Genomic DNA, 17,187 nt, shown 5'->3' on the forward strand with positions numbered 1-17,187 from the left:
GCAGATCGGGCCCCGCGGCCTTCGTCGAAGGCTTCCCCGCACCCCCGATCCCGCAGCGCGGCCTCCTCCGCTGCAGCGAACCCCCCCCTAGTCAGTCCCCAGTGCAACCCTCGCCGCAGCAGCGGTGCGGGAGGCCGCGGCGGGATCCGGGACGCGGGTGGGGATGCTGCGGGGTCCCCGATCCCCGATAAGGCGGCTAGCTTACCCGGCGTGCGAGGGTCCGCTCCCGCGCTCCGAGCCCTCCGCAATGCGCGCCGCGGCTCAGCCACCGCGGGTCGGCGCTCGGAGGGGCTCGGCGGGGACGGCGCGCGCGAAGGCGGCGGCGGCGGCGGCGGCTGCTCCGGAGCTTCTGTCCAAGGTTCTGCAGCGCCGCGCGCCGCCCCGCCCCCGCCCCTTCGCCGCCGCCGCCGCGCGCACGCGCACCCGCGTGCTCGTGCCCGCGCGCACGCCCGGCCGCGGCGGCGCGCGTCTCGGCCCAGGCCCTCTCGGGAGCGCGCGCGCGGCTCACGCCACTCGCGCCTCAGCCCCGCCTCGGGTGTCGCCGGGGCAGCGAGGCGCCGCCGTCCTCAGCCCTCAGCTCTCAGCCCTCAGCCGGGACGGGGTGGCGAGCTTGAGGCGGGGCCCCGGCCCTCGGGAGGCCAGTGCGAGCGGCGGTGGCGGCGGCAACGAAGGGGACTCGCGGCGCGGCGCGGCCCGCCCTGCCCCGCCCCTCCCGCGCAGCGCCGACGCGCGCCTCAGGCCCGGGCACACGCGCGGCCGAGGCACGAGGGGCGGGGTGGGGAGGGAAGGGGCGGGGCGGATGTGGGGGCGTGGTCTGGAGCCGGCCCGCCCAGACACGTGCGGCCTTTGTTCCCGCCGCCCGCCGGCCGCCGAGACCGAGCGCTCTCCCTCCCGGTCGCGTCCCCGGCCCGCCCCAGCGACGCGCTTAGCCCAGAGCCGCTGCTCCGGGCAGAAGCAGGGGAGCGCGGGGCCCAAACCACCAGCCTCGCCGGGCTCCACTCACTCCCCCTTCTCCCTGGGAGCGCAGGGCGGCCGGGCAGGGCTCCGAAATCCGGGCCACGGGGTGGGGACAGGCTCTGGCTGCTGGACGGCGCCCGGCTTCCCCGCACCGCCAACCTGACGCGAGACCAAGCCAGCCAGCCTCGGCCACGACCCTTGCAAGAGATGGCCCAGCACCTGTGTGGCCTGCAGATAATGGCCCCCCGAGATCAGATCTCCCAACGCCCAGCTTCTGATCTTAGGGGAATTCTTCGTCAGTGTTTCTTTACAAAGTGGTACGATTCTGGGTGAAACGTCTGATTCTTAGGAATAAGAACTATTCCTCTGACAGACAAGGACTCAGATTCTTCACCCAAGACGTTTTTCGTGTGAAGAAAATGTCTGAAAATTCCGTTCACAAGCCCAAAGACGGGAGAGTCAAACCACCTGGGGACTCAGGGCAAGAAAGACCCATTTGCATGCTGACAGCACCGAGTTGTCAACCTCTCCTTTACCTGCCGCTCTAAGCAGACCAGAAGAATCCGCTGGAATGTGTGCTTTGTCGATCAATAGCTCGGATGCCATGCAGAGGGGCACTCTTAGGAGCCTCGCTCGGGGCATTAGAGTAGAAACGGGGAGGGCCCTACTTCAAAGAATCAGCAGCTGTCCCCTTCACTTTCACGAAGGCAGACTCAGCTTCGTGTTGCAGGCTCTTCAGAGGGCTCTGCTCAACCTTCTTCTACAGTTTTAAGGAATCACTGAGGTAGCACAGGATAAGGAAACCCCTGTCACCACTCCTGACTAGAGCCAAGGATAGCCCCTGAACAAACATGCTGTGATCCCTTTTCCTCCCCATCAGAGCACAGCAGTGCTCCTTGGGCAGTGACACTTGATCAGGCATATAGATGAACCCCAGCCACTGCACAATTAAGCCTTTGTCTCAAGGTCCCCTTCTGTTGACGAGGAGGTTAAATGCATCCACTTCTCCAAATATCTAGATTTGGAGACCTATAACCCACCCCCTTAGAACCACCTAACCTAGCTTCCTCCTATTAGCTCTATGATTTTCAATGTATAGTGACTACATTTCATGGTGGGGTACCATCCAAATCAAGAAAGATATCTGCCTGCGTCTTTCCTAGCCTGACCACAATCTTGCCTTGTACAGCTTGCTCTACCCTAGCATTCTTTTTTCTTTGGGTGGGGGATGTTCAGGATTACTCCTGGCTCTATCCTCAGAGATAGCTCCTGGCAGGCTCGGGGGAATCATATGGGATGCTGGGATTCAAACTACTGGCCTTCTACATGGAAGGCAAACGCCTTACCTCCATACTCTCTCTCCAGCCCCTACCCTAGCACATTCTAAAGAACTCGTGGCCGGGATGACTTTACCTCCTCACACGGGTCAATAACCCCCTCCCTAAGCAGTGCTAACTCCTCAGGAACTGCTGTGCTGTCCCTATTTTAAGCCCCCACACATACTACCTGAGGGAGCCCGAGGGGTAAAGGGAAATGAAAAATGACAGCAGATTCAACAGGCTGATACAGCGCTATTTTCCTCTAGATCTTCAAGAACAGCAAGGAAGGTTCTTTTTGTTTGTTTGTTTGTTTTTTGGGCCACACCCAGCGATGCTCAGGGGTTACTCCTGGCTGTCTGCTCAGAAATAGCTCCTGGCAGGCACGGGGGAACATATGGGACACCGGGATTCGAACCAACCACCTTTGGTCCTGGATCGGCTGCTTGCAAGGCAAACGCCACTGTGCTATCTCTCCGGGCCCAGTAAGGAAGATATTCTAAATCCTACACTTCTCTATCAAACTGTTCAACCTATAACCCTATCTCTGTCAAAAGTGGCTGATCACTGTTTTATCTGCACTATAGGGGTGGGCTTCCAGGTGTCACCCCTGAATCCCTGCCAAGAAAAAAGGCCACACTAGCTTTCTGAAAGGATTCTAAATAAAATAGGGCTGAGCACTGGCTCCTCAAAAAGTTGTGCTTTGTTCTTTCAGGGATCACAGAGCAGCATCTAGTGGCCCTTTTGGGCAGCACAATTACATAAAACTTATAGCAGGGCCCAGCACAAGCAGCCCAGCCTCTGTTCCCAACACCAGCAGTTGTCACATGAACTCTCAAAATCTTGGCAAAATGACCAGTATTAGGAAAGGTCCCTAAATGTGCAGCCCAGGCCAGCCCCCTAGAAACTGCCTTAGCTCTGCCCAGACTCGGCTTATTTGAGGCAACAAAGAAAAAATAGGCCTAGAGGTCTAAAGCAGTACTGTCCAAAAATAAAGTACACAAGCCACAGAGGTAATATTTTCTAGTAGCCACATTTAAAAAAACAAAGAGGCAGATAAATTTCAAGGATATAATTTGTGATTTTATTCCAATATGGTCAAAATATTTCAACATACTTTAAAATTTGAGCTGTTTTACATTATTTTTTCATATTGTCTTCAAAATTAGGTTTGTGTTTACATTTGCAGTAATATCCCAATTCAGAATTAGCCGTATTTCAAGGGCTCAAAAGCCACATGTGGCTACCTACTGAACAGCGTAGGTCTAGAGGAATCTATCAGACATGGGGAACAGAGGAAAGGGCTGCTGTTCATCATCTGGGATCCTCAGGCTTCCCCCAGTTTGGAGAACAGTATAGTGCAGATGGAAGCAGAGTCAATAACTACAATTCACCCCATCCCTCCTTCCCAGTGGCCCCCGAGTCCTTAGATCCATTCACTCCCAAGGTCTAAGGCCCAACAGTACCTCTCAGAACATTTCCCAGAGTGTGTGGAGCATACTATGAGAATCATTACTTCTGCAAACTCGAAACAGAAACTGAGTATCAGGACCCTCCAGGCACTTACTGTAGTGAATTCTCGTGACCCGCCAGGCACTTATATAGTGACTTCTTGTGACCCTCACCAAAGCACCATACTCATCATATGCATGAGGAAAAGAGGAAAAGAATCCAAATCCCATGTCCTCACTGGGCTACATTATCTTGAAAAATTAAGAGTAATACTCGAAAATCAGTTCTCATTTCAGACCTCACAGATCAACTTTCTTGCCTGAAGCCCTCCACTTCCAATGGATCCCATTAAGCAAGTGAGCAGCAGAGCTTCATAGTCAGTCTACAGGGCCACACAGAGCGGTCTAAACTTGGTCAGAAGCACTCTAGCACTCAAGAAAGGACACTTTTTGAAAAAAAAATTGTTTTTATTGGAACTCATCTGAACATCAGATATACCTGGTGTTGGTTAGCAAGAACCGTTTGTACATTTGATATTGATGGTGCCAAAACCAAAACAGTGACTGGACATGATGGGGAGAGATGTTGAGAACAAAAACCTGATTTTGGAAAGGAAAATAAAAGCCAGTCAGATTCAGTGAGGATGCAAAACCTGGTACAACAAAATTCTTTTACAAAATATAAATTTATTACGAAAACCTGGAAGGATAATCTGAGAAAGGGAAAGAAAGACAAAAAGGAGGCCAGCAGGAAGGAGGGAAGGAGGAAGAGAAGGGGAAAGGAGAAGAGACAAAGAGGAGATGAGAGGAAGAAGGAAATACAGTTGAGAACAACAAAGGTGCAGAAGCTTACCTGCCCAAATGGCACGAAAGCCTTGCTATGTAATCTCATCATAAAACAAAGCATGCTGAAATACAGTGCTCTACCTCCGTTCCCTTTGATTTCTAAGAGGTAAATAAAGAAGCTCCCTGGGAGGGGGACATGAGGTTGCTCAACACACACCCCCCCCCAAAAAAAACCAAAAACCCACCCCACAGTCTCATTTCCGATGTTTGCTATTTAAAAAAGAAATAAATCCATCAGACAGCAGGAAAGAGGAAGGGGAAGTGCTGAATTTCAGACAGCTGGACTCCCCTGGACTGGGAGAAGGAGGGAGAGACAAAGGATGGTCTTCTGGTTGAAAGGGAGAAAGAGAAGAGAGACAGAGAGAAAAAAGAGCAAAGGAGAGGGCAATTAAAACACTGACATCTAACCTAGTTTACTGTGTTAAAAAGAGCCACATGCACAGCAGGCCCACTGAAGGCCCACACTGCTCCCTGTGTGGCCGTGATGGACACTAGCTCCTGGCCTCGTCCCCATTCCTTCACAGGTCGGAGAGGAGCGGTGCAGGTGCTGCTGCGGCTGTGGTGACGATGGGACCTTCAGCCAGTCTGCTGGAGCCATTGTTGAGGGGAAGGGTGGGTGGACAGGCCATATGGCAGGGGAAAGAACACCGAAACGTCTCATTTCAAATAAAAAAGAAAACAGCAGTCTATACACAGTTGTTTGTTTTGGTTCAGTACAAACAATAAAAAGTCGTTGCTTTGATGGTCAGGCAAACACCCAATTCTGGAGGAGGAGAGGTGACGCCCAGCAGGTGGAGTAGACGCCCAGTGGTTGGCGGGGCGCCTGGCTTTGCGGCCCTCTCCCAGGAGGCAGAGAGCACAGCTTTAGGTAGTGTAAGCCTTTTTTCCTTTTATTTAGAATAACCTTTTTTTTTTCTTTTTCTTTTTTTTTAAGCAATTTCCCCACTCCCAAGTTGGGCCAGTAAAGATTACATGAAAACTGGCACACCTATTGGCTGGAATACAGATGCACCAAATGAGGATTTAAAAACTTTCCGAGCGAAAAGTAGAACAAAAAGAAAAAAGAATCTCCTAGCATTTTCCCCAAAGGTTTCACTCGCCCGCCACACACACTCTCCAAAGGACCGCTACAGATCCAACTCTGCAAGAGAAGACAGAGCAGTGTCAATCGGGGAATCGTGAGGCCAGCAGGAGGCTTTCAGCAGTCTCAGAAGCAGAGGACAGTGCCACCCAGGTTCTGGAGTCAGCACTCACCTATGTTAGTTTCTTGGCTTTGTTGTAGAGGGAATCCACTACTTTACTCATGTTCTGAATGGTTTCCAGAGCAGCTTCATAAGTTTTATCTACTGGGGGTTCATCGAAAATAATCAAGACACCCTCCCCCTGGTCCAAAATTCCTGCAGGAAACATAAGGGCAAGCCATATAAAGAAAAGATTAGGCAGAAAAACACCTGAGTAGTCTATTCCCTAACTGCCTCCCTTCATCCCAACAGGAGGGGGAAACAGGGTCGCCCTGCTCTATCTGTGCATGTTTAGTGATAAGAGGGTCAACGAGCCCAGGGAGTGGCCATGTGAAACATGGACCATCGTCTTTCAAAACAAATGAAAACAAGCTGCCTCTTCAGCCACTTAAATCATCACCAACAGAACCCTCCCTGCTACGACAGTTACTCACCATGAAATTTCTTGTCAAGAATCATCTGTGATAATTTCCTTTCCACGTCAGCCTAAAAGCAAATATATGATTAAAGAGACCAGTATCCACTAGACAGAGATCACACTGACATAAAAGCCCTATATAAAAGTATCTTGGGGAGAATGGATTACCAAAAGAACTGCAACAATGCAATTCCAGCTCTGAGCCTGCAGGTCCCCATTTCCCACTGAGAAGTTAAGAGCTTCCACCAATATCCATCAGCATAAAGGGCAGGCACACCACATAACCCTTGACCCTTCTCTGCCCTTCAACACAAGCTCAGGACTCCTTACCTTGGAGAGTTTGATGAGGCTAGATATGTGTTCAATCTAAAAGAAAAGGTAGAGATAGCAACACTGAAAGTTTTACTTTTGTCATCAATGTGCGAGAGGGAAAGAATGTATGTCTCTATAGGGCTGGAATCACTTTGACTATACCTAGGTCTCTTGAGCATTATCATCTGCTAAGCTTCATCACTACAGACAATAAGGACACTCTTGTGCCACCCATCCATTAGAACAGCAAATATTTACTACATGTTCAGGAAACTACAAACACTAAGAAACTAGACTCAATGGACTAGGGATATCTCAACAGTCTCAACCCCCACCCCACCCCGAGTCCTACTCTTTTGAGTTGTCTCCTACCTACCAGGCACACAAAACAGGAAACAATTTCCTACTTAGGACTGAAGGGAGGAAGTCAAAGTGAAGATGCCTGGCCAGAACCTCTCCCACTAGAACCTTACCTGTACTCGGGAAAAGGGTTCAATGACTCGAATTAGATTCTGTTCCAGTAAATTATCATACAACTTAGCCAAGTGTGTGCTGATAATGGGGTCATCCCGGAGTTCTGCCCGGTAATCTGTCAGGGCCTAGAAAGAGTGAGCAACAGATATTGGCATAGAAAGTCGTGCTACTCCTAGCTTCCTAAGTAGTCCGCAGCTACATGCTAACTGACTTTCTAAGAGATTCTGCAAGAAGAGGGAAAAAAATCATTTAAAATAGAAAGGCATAAGAAAAAAAACATCAAGAACTGAAAGAATGGTATCATGCTAGGTCACCATCATCTTTCCACCCAAAAGTCTCATGTTAATAGCTCAAACTATGTTCTAGGAACACTCAGCTTGGGATCCAAATTAGCTATTCAAGTAGTTCACAAAAGCTATTCAGAAAGAGTCTCCATAAGGGTAAAAAATATCCTAAGATTAAATAATGGGCAATGCAAAATTCCACAGCAGCTAGCCCATAAGGTTTCATTAAAAAAAAAAAGGGGGGGGCCGGGCGGTGGCGCTGGAGGTAAGGTGCCTGCCTTACCTGCGCTAGCCTAGGAGACGGACCGCGGTTCGATCCCCCGGCGTCCCATATGGTCCCCCAAGCCAGGAGCGACTTCTGAGCGCATAGCCAGGAGTAACCCCTGAGCGTTACCGGGTGTGACCCAAAAACCAAAAAAACAAAACAAAAAAAAAAAGGGGGGGGGGACAGATACACCCTGCAGTTAACAGAAAAAAAATCAAGTTTCTAATTTTATTTAACACTAGACATTATAACACAACTTCCTAAGGAACTCCTAAAAGAGGCGTTCCAATAAACAAAATTCAGAAATGGTAAGAGAGGCCAGAGTGATAGCACAGTGGGTAGGGCATTTTGCCTTGCACATGACTGACCTGGATTCAATACCCAGAATCCCGTATGATCCCCAGAGCCTGCTAGAGGTGATTTCTGAGCAAAGGGCCAGAAGCAACCCTTGAGCGCCATTGGTTGTGGCCAAAAATTGGGAGAGGGTTAACCAGGTTCTATCCTAGTCACCCACGCCCCTCCAGAAGTAATCCCTGAGAGCAGATCCAGGACTAAGCCTGAGCACCTCAGAAACAAAAACAAAGCAAAAAAAATTGGGAATGAAATAATCTAGACTGTGGTAATGGACACAAAATACCAAAGGAAGGGCCCGGAGAGATAGCACAGTGGTGTTTGCCTTGCAAGCAGCCAATCCAGGACCAAAGGTGGTTGGTTCAAATCCCGGTGTCCATATGGTCCCCCGTGCCTGCGAGGAGCTATTTCTGAGCAGACAGCCAGGAATAACCCCTGAGCACCGTTGGGTGTGACCCAAAAACTAAAAAAAAATAAAAATAAAAATAAAAATAAAAAGACAACAACCAAAGGAAGACTGTTTGCCTTGCGCATGGCCAAGCCAGGAGTGATCTCCAATCCCTGAAAGCAGAGAGAGAAGTAAAACCCAACATCACTGGGCAACCCAAAAACAAAAACCACCAAAAAAAAAGGTACTAAGTAAAAACATCATCCTAATAGTGTCTTTCAGTACACACTGACACATCAGACCTCTTTTGGTTTTATTTTGGTTTTTTTTTTTTTTTTTTTTTTGGTTTTTGGGTCACACCCGGCAGTGCTCAGGGGTTACTCCTGGCTCCATGCTCAGAAATCACTCCTGGCAAGCTCAGGGGACCATATGGGATGCCGAGATTCAAACCAATGACTTTCTGCATAAAAGGCAAACACCTTACCTCCCATGCTATCTCTCTGGCCTCAAGACCTCTTTTGACTACAAATTTTTGTAGCTGGGGGGGGGGGGGACAGATGGAACTCAAGGAATATCTAAGACATGGACAAGTAGTAGGCCTGCAATCAAACCCTGATATATGGTAACTGTGTGACTTCAGGCATCTTTTTTCCATTTACCTGAAAACTACAGCTTCCTCAACTTTAAGATGAAAACAAGTGTGTTGTAAAAATTAAAGGAAAAAGCATAAGGAACATTTTGAAACTGAAAGACACTATATATACCACATCTCAACAAATTTCATTGTATAAAAATGTTTATTTCCTGATTCTGATAGTCTACTATAATTAAGATATAACCACTGGGAATCTGGGTAAATGATAAGTAGAATAATTTTTGTGAAACGGTATCACACCATCTTGTGTGAACCCCAGGCTGTGTTCAGGACTTTCCTGATTCTGTGCTTAAGACAGTGCTCAAGGGGCAACATGGGGTGTCTGGGATCAAACCTGGGTAGGCTGTCTGCAAGGCAAGTACCCTGTCCTCTGTACTATCACACTGGCCCTGAAATTGTATTTAAAAAAAAAAACAAGGAGTTAGAGCAGTATGTTCAATCCCTGGCTGGCTTCACAAAAACATTTTTATATAAAGAAAAAATTAAAAAATGCAAGGAAAAAAGTCCTATTCTTTTTACCAGTTTAATTATAGCAGTTCATATTCAATGAGGGGAATATATAAAAAAGAACTGATCCAGGGGCTGGAGAGATAGCACAGCGGTAAGGCATTTGCCTTGCATGCAGAAGGAGGTTGGTTCAAAACCCAGCATCCCATATGGTCCCCCAAGCCTGCCGGGGACTATTTCTGAGCACAGAGCAAGGAGTAATCCCCGAGCACTGCTGGGTGTGACCCAAAAACTCAAAAACCAAAAACAAAACTGACCCAACATAGGAATCTTACAATCATTAAGAATCTATTTGGGGGGGGGGGGGGCGGAGAGATAGCATGGAGGTAAGGTATTTGCCTTGCTTGCAGAAGGTCAGTGGTTCGAATCCTGGCATCTCATATGGTCCCCCGAGCCTGCCAGGAGCGATTCCTGAGCATAGAGCCAGGAGTAACTCCTGAGCGCTGCCAGGTGTGCCCCCCCCCCAAAAAAAAAGAATCTATTTTGGTGGGGCCGGAGAAATAGCATGAAGGTAAAGCATTTGTCTTACATGCTCCTGAGCCTGCCAGGAGCAATTTCTGAGCACAGAGCCAAAAGTAACCCCTGAGCACTGCAGAGTGTGACCTAAAAATCAAAACAAAAACAAAACAAAAAAAAAAAATTTCTATTTTCAGGCCAGAGTGGTATAGCACAGGGTGTGAGGCCTTGTGTGCACTAGCGTATGAAGGACTGCAGTTCGACCCCCCAGCATCCCATATGGTCCCCCAAGCCAGGAGCAATTTCTGAGCACATAGCCAGGAGTAACCCAAGCGTCACCAGTGTGTTCAAATAAAAAAAAAAAAAAAAATTAAGTAAAATATAAAAATTACTCCCCTAGGGTCAGAGCAATTGCACAGTGGGTGGGGCGTTTGCCTTGCACATGGCTGACCTGGGTTCAATCCCTAGCATCCCATATGGTCCTCCAAGCCTGACAGGAGTGATTTCTTGCATGCAGCAAATCCAGGACAATGGTGGTTCAAATCCCAGTATCCCATAATGCCCCCCAAGCCTGCCAGGAGCAATTTCTGAGCACAGAGCCAAGAGTAACCCCTGAGCACTGCCGGGTGTGACCCAAAACACAAAAAGAGCTTAAACAATAAATTTAAATGTTCATCTCCTTCTCTCATTCCCCAACCAAATGTCATGCTTACCTTTTCAAAATCAGCCAGTGATCTGTTCTTGCTAGCCTGAGCAACACATTTTAATGCTTCTGTCTACGAATAAAGAGAAATAGTGAGAGTGACCTACACTACACAACCACATGCTACTGAACAGTGTCATAAGCAGTTGTTATATTCACACAATTGGATATAAAGAAGAACTTGTCGCACCAGTATTCTTCAAATCTGGAAAGAATACCACTGGGAGGCTGGAGAGATAGTACAGAGTAGGGTGCCTATCTTGCACCCTACTGGGATCAATCCCCAGTATCACAAGTATCTCGAAAACAGTCAAAAGTAATCTCTGGGGTCAGTTATAGCACAGCTGGGGGGGGGGGGGGGCTTGGGTGTTTGCCTTGCACACAGCCAAACCGAATTGAATTCCTGGCATCCCATATGGTCCTGGGAACCTGCCAAGAATAATTTTTTTTTTTGGTTTGTTCTTGTTTTCGGGTCACACCCAGTGGTACTCAAGGTTGCTCCTGTCTCTATGCTGAGGGGACTATATGGGATGCTGAGAATTGAACTTGGGTCTGTCCTGGGTCGGATGCATGCAAGGCAAACACCCTTCTACTGTGCTATCACTCCAGCCCCCTCAGGAGTAATTTCTGAGCTCAGAGTCAGAGCACTGCCAGGTCTGGACCGAAGACAGACAAAAAAAAAATCCCTGCCACTTTTAACCATGCTTTGGGACAGGGGTGGCAAACACATGGATCTCAAGCCACATGCGGCTACCGGGGAAAATGAATGCGGCTCTTTGCCTCTTATGTGTTTAATATATTATTGTTAAAATTATATGCTTTTGGGCCCGGCATGGTGGCGCTAGAGGTAAGGTGTCTGCCTTGAGAGCGCTAGCCTAGGACGGACCACGGTTCGATCCCCCGGTGTCCCATATGGTCCCTCAAGCCAAGAGTGACTTCTGAGCGCATAGCTAGGAGTAACCCCTGAGCGTCACCGGGTGTGGCCCAAAAACCAAAAAAAAAAAAAAAAAAAAAAAAAACATTATATGCTTTTGTGTGAGTGTTTGTCTGTTTTGGCAGGTCACTGCATGGTATGGCTCTGACTCTCACAGTTTAAAATTTTGGCTCTTTGTGTTGAAATTGTTCGCCACTCCTGCTTTGGGAGTTAGAAATTGAACTGGGATGCTGGGAATTGAACCAGGACTGGCTACATGCAAGGCGAGCAATCTACCCACTGTACTATATCTCACTGTCTCCCATAAACTCATCTTCATGAATTTATATACTGACTAATTATCCTCCTGGAAACAGGCTAATTGCAAGCTTTGTCTAACATGGTTGACTGTGACACTCTCAGTGGTATTCATTCCCACTCAGAATCTCACACCTTTGCAGTGTCCACATGCCTATTGCCACTTCCAGGATAATGGTCATCCAGAGACTATCTGTTTCAGTTAAGTCCGGCACCCTTGGTCTCAGCATGACCTCCTACTCTTACTGCATCCTTCTGGAATGGTGACCACTACCATAAACAACCATAAAACTAAAAATTCTCAGGGGAAATAAAAAACTAAAATCTTCCAAATTATTATCACTTTGAGGGAAAAAAAAAAATCTGCAACCTAGCAGGAGAGTATTCAGAGTTATGGCTCTGGTTCTGCATGCAGGAGGCCAAGTTTTTTCACTGTCACTTCATGGTTCTTTTGTTCTTTCAAAGTATAGACAGGGGGCCGGAGAGATAGCACAGCGGCGTTTGCCTTGCAAGCAGCTGACCCAGAACCTAAGGTGGTTGGTTCGAATCCCGGCGTCCCATATGGTCCCCCGTGCCTGCCAGGAGCTATTTCTGAGCAGATAGCCAGGAGTAACCCCTGAGCACCGCCGGGTATGGCCCAAAAACCAAAAAAAAAAAAAAAAAAAAAACAAAGTATAGACAGGTATGACCAACTCCCAAATACTGAGCTGGAACCAACCCTTGAATAGTGGCACATGTGACCCCAAAACAAAACAAATAAGAAACAAAATCTGTTTAAGCATGAAAATACAATCTTTACATCAAAAACTGATAGGAAAAAAAGTGATCTCTGTGCAGAGGTTGGAGTAAGCCCTGAGCACTGCCAGGTGTGGCCCAAACTCCAAAGGGGAAAAAAAAATAATCTCACTGTGTACCAATTTTCCTTTGAAATCTAGCATGACAGAAAAATATAGAAAACAATGACAGGGCTAGGAGAAAGAACAGCACAGTTAAATAGCTTGCCTTACACACATCCAACCTGGGTTCATTCTCCAGCATTTCCTATGTTAGGCCCTCGGGCACAACAGGAGTGATGATAATCTGAGCACAAAACCAGGAATAAGCACTCATCACAGCAAGTGTGGCTCAAACAAAACAAAACACCCAAAACAAAAAACAAATGCTCCCCCAATGCCCCTTGAACAGAAAGGGAAATAAATAGAATGACTCCTCCAGCAATGAAAAACTCATGTATAATTTCTGACTTCCCAAAAATGTATTACAATCAATTTTAGGGTCCTCTCTGAATATCAAATCCAAAATTATAGAATCCCTCATTGTTGACTTCCTGTATCCATGATTCGGTATCCACAGATTCATACAACTGATATTAATGAGTGGTTGATGATATGAATATCATCACACATGGATATAAAGGCCCAATTATATTTACGGGGGGAGGGGGGCCTATATCTGAGAACTAAAGTAATAGCACAGCAGGTAGGGTATATGCCTTGCAAGTGGCCAGTCTGAGTTTGAACCCCAGCATCCCATAGGGTTCCCTGAGCCTGCCAGGAGCATTTTCTGAATACAGAGCTAGAAGTAACCCCTGAGCACTGCCAGATGTGACCCAAAAACAAGCAAAAAAAAAAAAATAATAATAATAATAATAATCTATGGGGCCAGAGATAGCATGGAGGTAAGGTGTTTGCCTTGCATGCAGAAGGACGGTGGTTTGAATCCCAGCATCCCATATGAACCCGGAGCCTGCCAGGAGTGATTTCTGAGCATAGAGCCAGGAGTAACCCCTGAGAGCTGGTGGGTATGACCCCCCCAAAAAAATAATAGTAATAATCTATGTCTGGGTAAGAGAAATAGTATAGAGGATAAAGCACTTGCCATCCACATGGTGGACATAGGTTTGATCCCTGGCACTCTATATGGTCCCCTAAATCCTGACAGAAATAATCCCTGAGTGGAGAACCAGAACTAAGTCCTGAACATTGCTGGATGTGCACCAAAACAAAAAAATCTGTAAGTTTGAATCCTGCAGTTCAAATGTATGTTGTTCAATGGTCAACAAGATATAACCTCTCCTAAAAGAACCTGATACAGCATTTCCAAAGATGACAATTTTTCAAAAGGCCAGACAACTGAGAAATCTTTCCTTCTCCTCCAAGACTCCCATATCCCTTATGCCACACTTCTCAAATTTCTCCCTACCCTTTAATCTAATCATATCAGTTCTTACCTCCATGCTATCTCTCCAGCCCCATTCTAGACTTTCTTTTTTCCTGAGGCCTAGAGTTTTTTTTTTTTTTTTTTCGTACTACACCCATTTGATGTTCAGGGGTTACTCCTGGCTAAGCGCTCAGAAATTGCCCCTGGCTTGGGGGACCATATGGGATGCTGGGGGATCGAACTGCGGTCCTTCCTTGGCTAGCACTTGCAAGGCAGACACCTTACCTCTAGTGCCACCCTCGCCGGTCCCAACTTTTTCTAATACTCTTTTTTTTTGGGTGGTGGGGGGTCACACCCAACTGTGCTCGGGATACTCCTAGCTCTGTGCTCAGAAATCAACCCGGCAGGCTCTGGGAGCCATATGGGAGGGATGCTGGGAATCTGTTTGTCCTGGGTTGGCTGCGTGAAAGGCAAATACCCTACAGCTTGTGCTATCTCTGCCCCCATACTTATTTATTTATTTTTGGATTTTGGATCACACCTTGGCAGCACTCGGGTTATTCCTGGCTCTGTGCTCAGAAGTTGCTCCTGGCAGGCTCGGGGGACCATATGGGATGCCGGGATTTGAACTGGGGTCAAAAGCCTGCTCAGATTGGCCAGAGTCAGAGAGGAAGTCTATTACAGTATAACCTTTGAACCTTTGCTTGTTTTGATTGGCTCACTGTGGTACATACAGTTGCAGCACAGGAACGTTCTGTCTGATACAGCGAATATAGGCCTAAACCCATGTTTTAACTGCAAAATTAGGGGGTCGTCTTATACGCCTAGTCGTCTTATACACCGAAAAATACAGTATGTATTTTTATTTTACTAATAATAGCCAAGCAAAGTATAAAGAACAGACATCTGAAACATCTATTTCATAGAGGTCAGACTATTCAAGTACAGTAAGTAATCCAAAGAAGTAACTAGGCAACAAAGGCCTCTTACTGTATCCATCATACTCCCACCACCTTATCCCCCAACATCGCAAAAAAAAAAAAACAAAAAACAAAAAAAAACTTTAGGACAGGGACAGAGAGTATACAGCTGGCAGTGTGCTTGCATGCACCAACTTGGGTTTAATCCCTGGAACCCCATGTTCCCCCAGCACCACCAGGAGTGATTCCTGAATGCAAAGCCAGGAGTAAGCCCTGAGCACTGCCAGGTGTGGACTCCCCCCCCCCCCAAAAATCAAACAAACAAAAAACGTCAGAGTAAAGAGAAAACTTCCAAAGCAGAAGTATTTTGTTTAACCATTAAGACCTAGTTTCTGTATCAAGAAATCCAACCTCCCCACAGCATATATGTACCAGAATTTACTAGGATTCATACTTTTTTTTTTTTTTTGGTTTTTGGTTTTTGGGTCACACCCGGCAGCGCTCAGGGGTCTCTCCTGGCTCTATGCTCAGGAATCGGCCCTGGTAGGCATGGGGAACCATATGGGATGCCGAGATTCGAACCACCATCCTTCTGCATGGAAGGCAAACGCCTTACCTCCATGCTATCTTGCCAGCCCCAGGATTCATACTCTTTTTTTTTTGTTTTTTTTGTTTTTTTTGTTTTTGGGCCACACCCGGTGACGCTCAGGGGTTACTCCTGGCTATGCGCTCAGAAGTCGCTCCTGGCTTGGGGGACCATATGGGATGCCGGGGGATCGAACCGCGGTTCGTCCTAGGCTAGCGCAGGTAAGGCAGGCACCTTACCTTTAGCGCCACCGCCCGGCCAGGATTCATACTCTTAAAGAATCAAAGATTATATATTTTACACACACAAAAAAATTGTCAGGCTCATAAAAAAATTAATTTTCTGACAGTTAATGCAATCTAAATTACTATAAATGCTGTTAGTTCTATAAGTACCTTAGTCCCCAGACTAGTCACTGACTTTCTAGGCTAAGATTTTAAGAGTCATAAATGTGCAGTCAACAGTTAATTGTACTCTGTGATTATACTCTGAATAAATGCACTGTCAGTTGACTTACTGTGTGATCATTGCCTATAATTGCATAAACCAAGATGGAAGAGCAAACTACACATCTAGGTATTTGGTAAAACCCTTTGGGAACATCACTATATTAATATGAGGTTTAGATTTACTTTTACTAAAATGCCGTATAACTTTATGTACACTGAATAGGCTTAAGCAGAAAAGGGGGAAAAGAATAAGAACAGAGACCTGAAAAGTTCTAAAAGTTGAAAAGTTACTAAACATCCTAAAGGACAACACGCTGGTCTCAGAGTCTTAGAGAGATCAGACTGCAGTCAAGGTATTCCTTACCTGCCTCCCAGCATATCGAAGAGCAAGCTTCCCACTCACCAAAGCCTGGACGTCTTCTGGGCTAAAAAAATAAAACATCTGTCAGTTTTGCTCCAGGATGTTATGCTTCTAATTAAACATTTAAGCACATTTCTTTTTCTCAGAATTCTGATGAGAACATTATACCCAAAGATGCAAGCAATCTAACCTCTACACCTACATACCCCAAACACTCCATACACCAGATTTTCTTACACCCAAAGTTAATGAGCACTACTCTGGGCTTAAGTCTGAAAGAGCTAACACCAACACTAAAAAGAAAGTAGGGGGGGGGCAGGGCAGGAGAGATAGCATGGAGGTAAGACATTTGCCTTTCATGCAGAAGGTTGGTGGTTCGAATCCCGAGCCTACCAGGAGTGATTTCTGAGCATAGAGCCAGGAGTAACCCCTGAGCAAAAACCAAAAAAAAAAAGTTGGGGGAGGATTCTCCCCACAAGATAGTACATTGGGGTGCTCGCTTCGGCAGCACATATACTAAAACTGGACCTATACAGAGAAGATTAGCATGGCCCCTGCACAAGGATGACACGCAAATTCGTGAAGCGTTCCATTATTTTTCACTTGAAAATTGGGGGATTCCTCAAGTAATTCTGTATTTTTCATTAAAAAAAAAGGGGGGCCGGAGAGATAGCACAGCGGTGTTTGCCTTGCAAGCAGCAGATCCAGGACCAAAGGTGGTTGGTTCGAGTCCCGATGTCCCATATGGTCCCCCGTGCCTGCCAGGAGCTATTTCTGAGCAGATAGCCAGGAGTAATCCCTGAGCAATGCCGGGTGTGACCCAAAAACCAAAAAAAAAAAAGAAAAAAGAAAAAAA

General features: G+C 46.9%; 1 protein-coding gene and 1 non-coding gene across 3 annotated transcripts in view; one reads left to right on the forward strand and one right to left on the reverse strand.

Moving 5' to 3' along the window:
- Positions 1–4,171: 4,171 nt before the first annotated feature.
- Positions 4,172–17,187, reverse strand: part of PSMD11 (proteasome 26S subunit, non-ATPase 11) — a 45,174-nt gene continuing 32,158 nt past the window's right edge. Inside the window, exons 8-14 of one of the 2 annotated variants that reach the window (XM_049772144.1) lie at positions 16,335–16,395; positions 10,635–10,697; positions 7,015–7,140; positions 6,560–6,595; positions 6,246–6,297; positions 5,825–5,967; positions 4,172–5,711 (exon numbers count right to left, since the gene is read on the reverse strand). In XM_049772144.1, coding sequence (XP_049628101.1) covers positions 5,825–5,967; positions 6,246–6,297; positions 6,560–6,595; positions 7,015–7,140; positions 10,635–10,697; positions 16,335–16,395 — 481 coding nt within the window. In that variant the 3' untranslated portion in view covers positions 4,172–5,711. Of the gene's footprint in view, positions 5,968–6,245; positions 6,298–6,559; positions 6,596–7,014; positions 7,141–10,634; positions 10,698–16,334; positions 16,396–17,187 lie in introns of both variants that reach the window. The other variant, XM_049772148.1, reaches the window with a different exon arrangement.
- LOC126025000 (U6 spliceosomal RNA) lies at positions 16,824–16,930 on the forward strand. Its single transcript, XR_007501058.1, has one exon. It is a non-coding gene; the product is annotated as a U6 spliceosomal RNA (small nuclear RNA).

This window comes from Suncus etruscus, chromosome 1 (genome assembly GCF_024139225.1).
Source record: "Suncus etruscus isolate mSunEtr1 chromosome 1, mSunEtr1.pri.cur, whole genome shotgun sequence".
Taxonomy (NCBI): Eukaryota; Metazoa; Chordata; class Mammalia; order Eulipotyphla; family Soricidae; genus Suncus; species Suncus etruscus.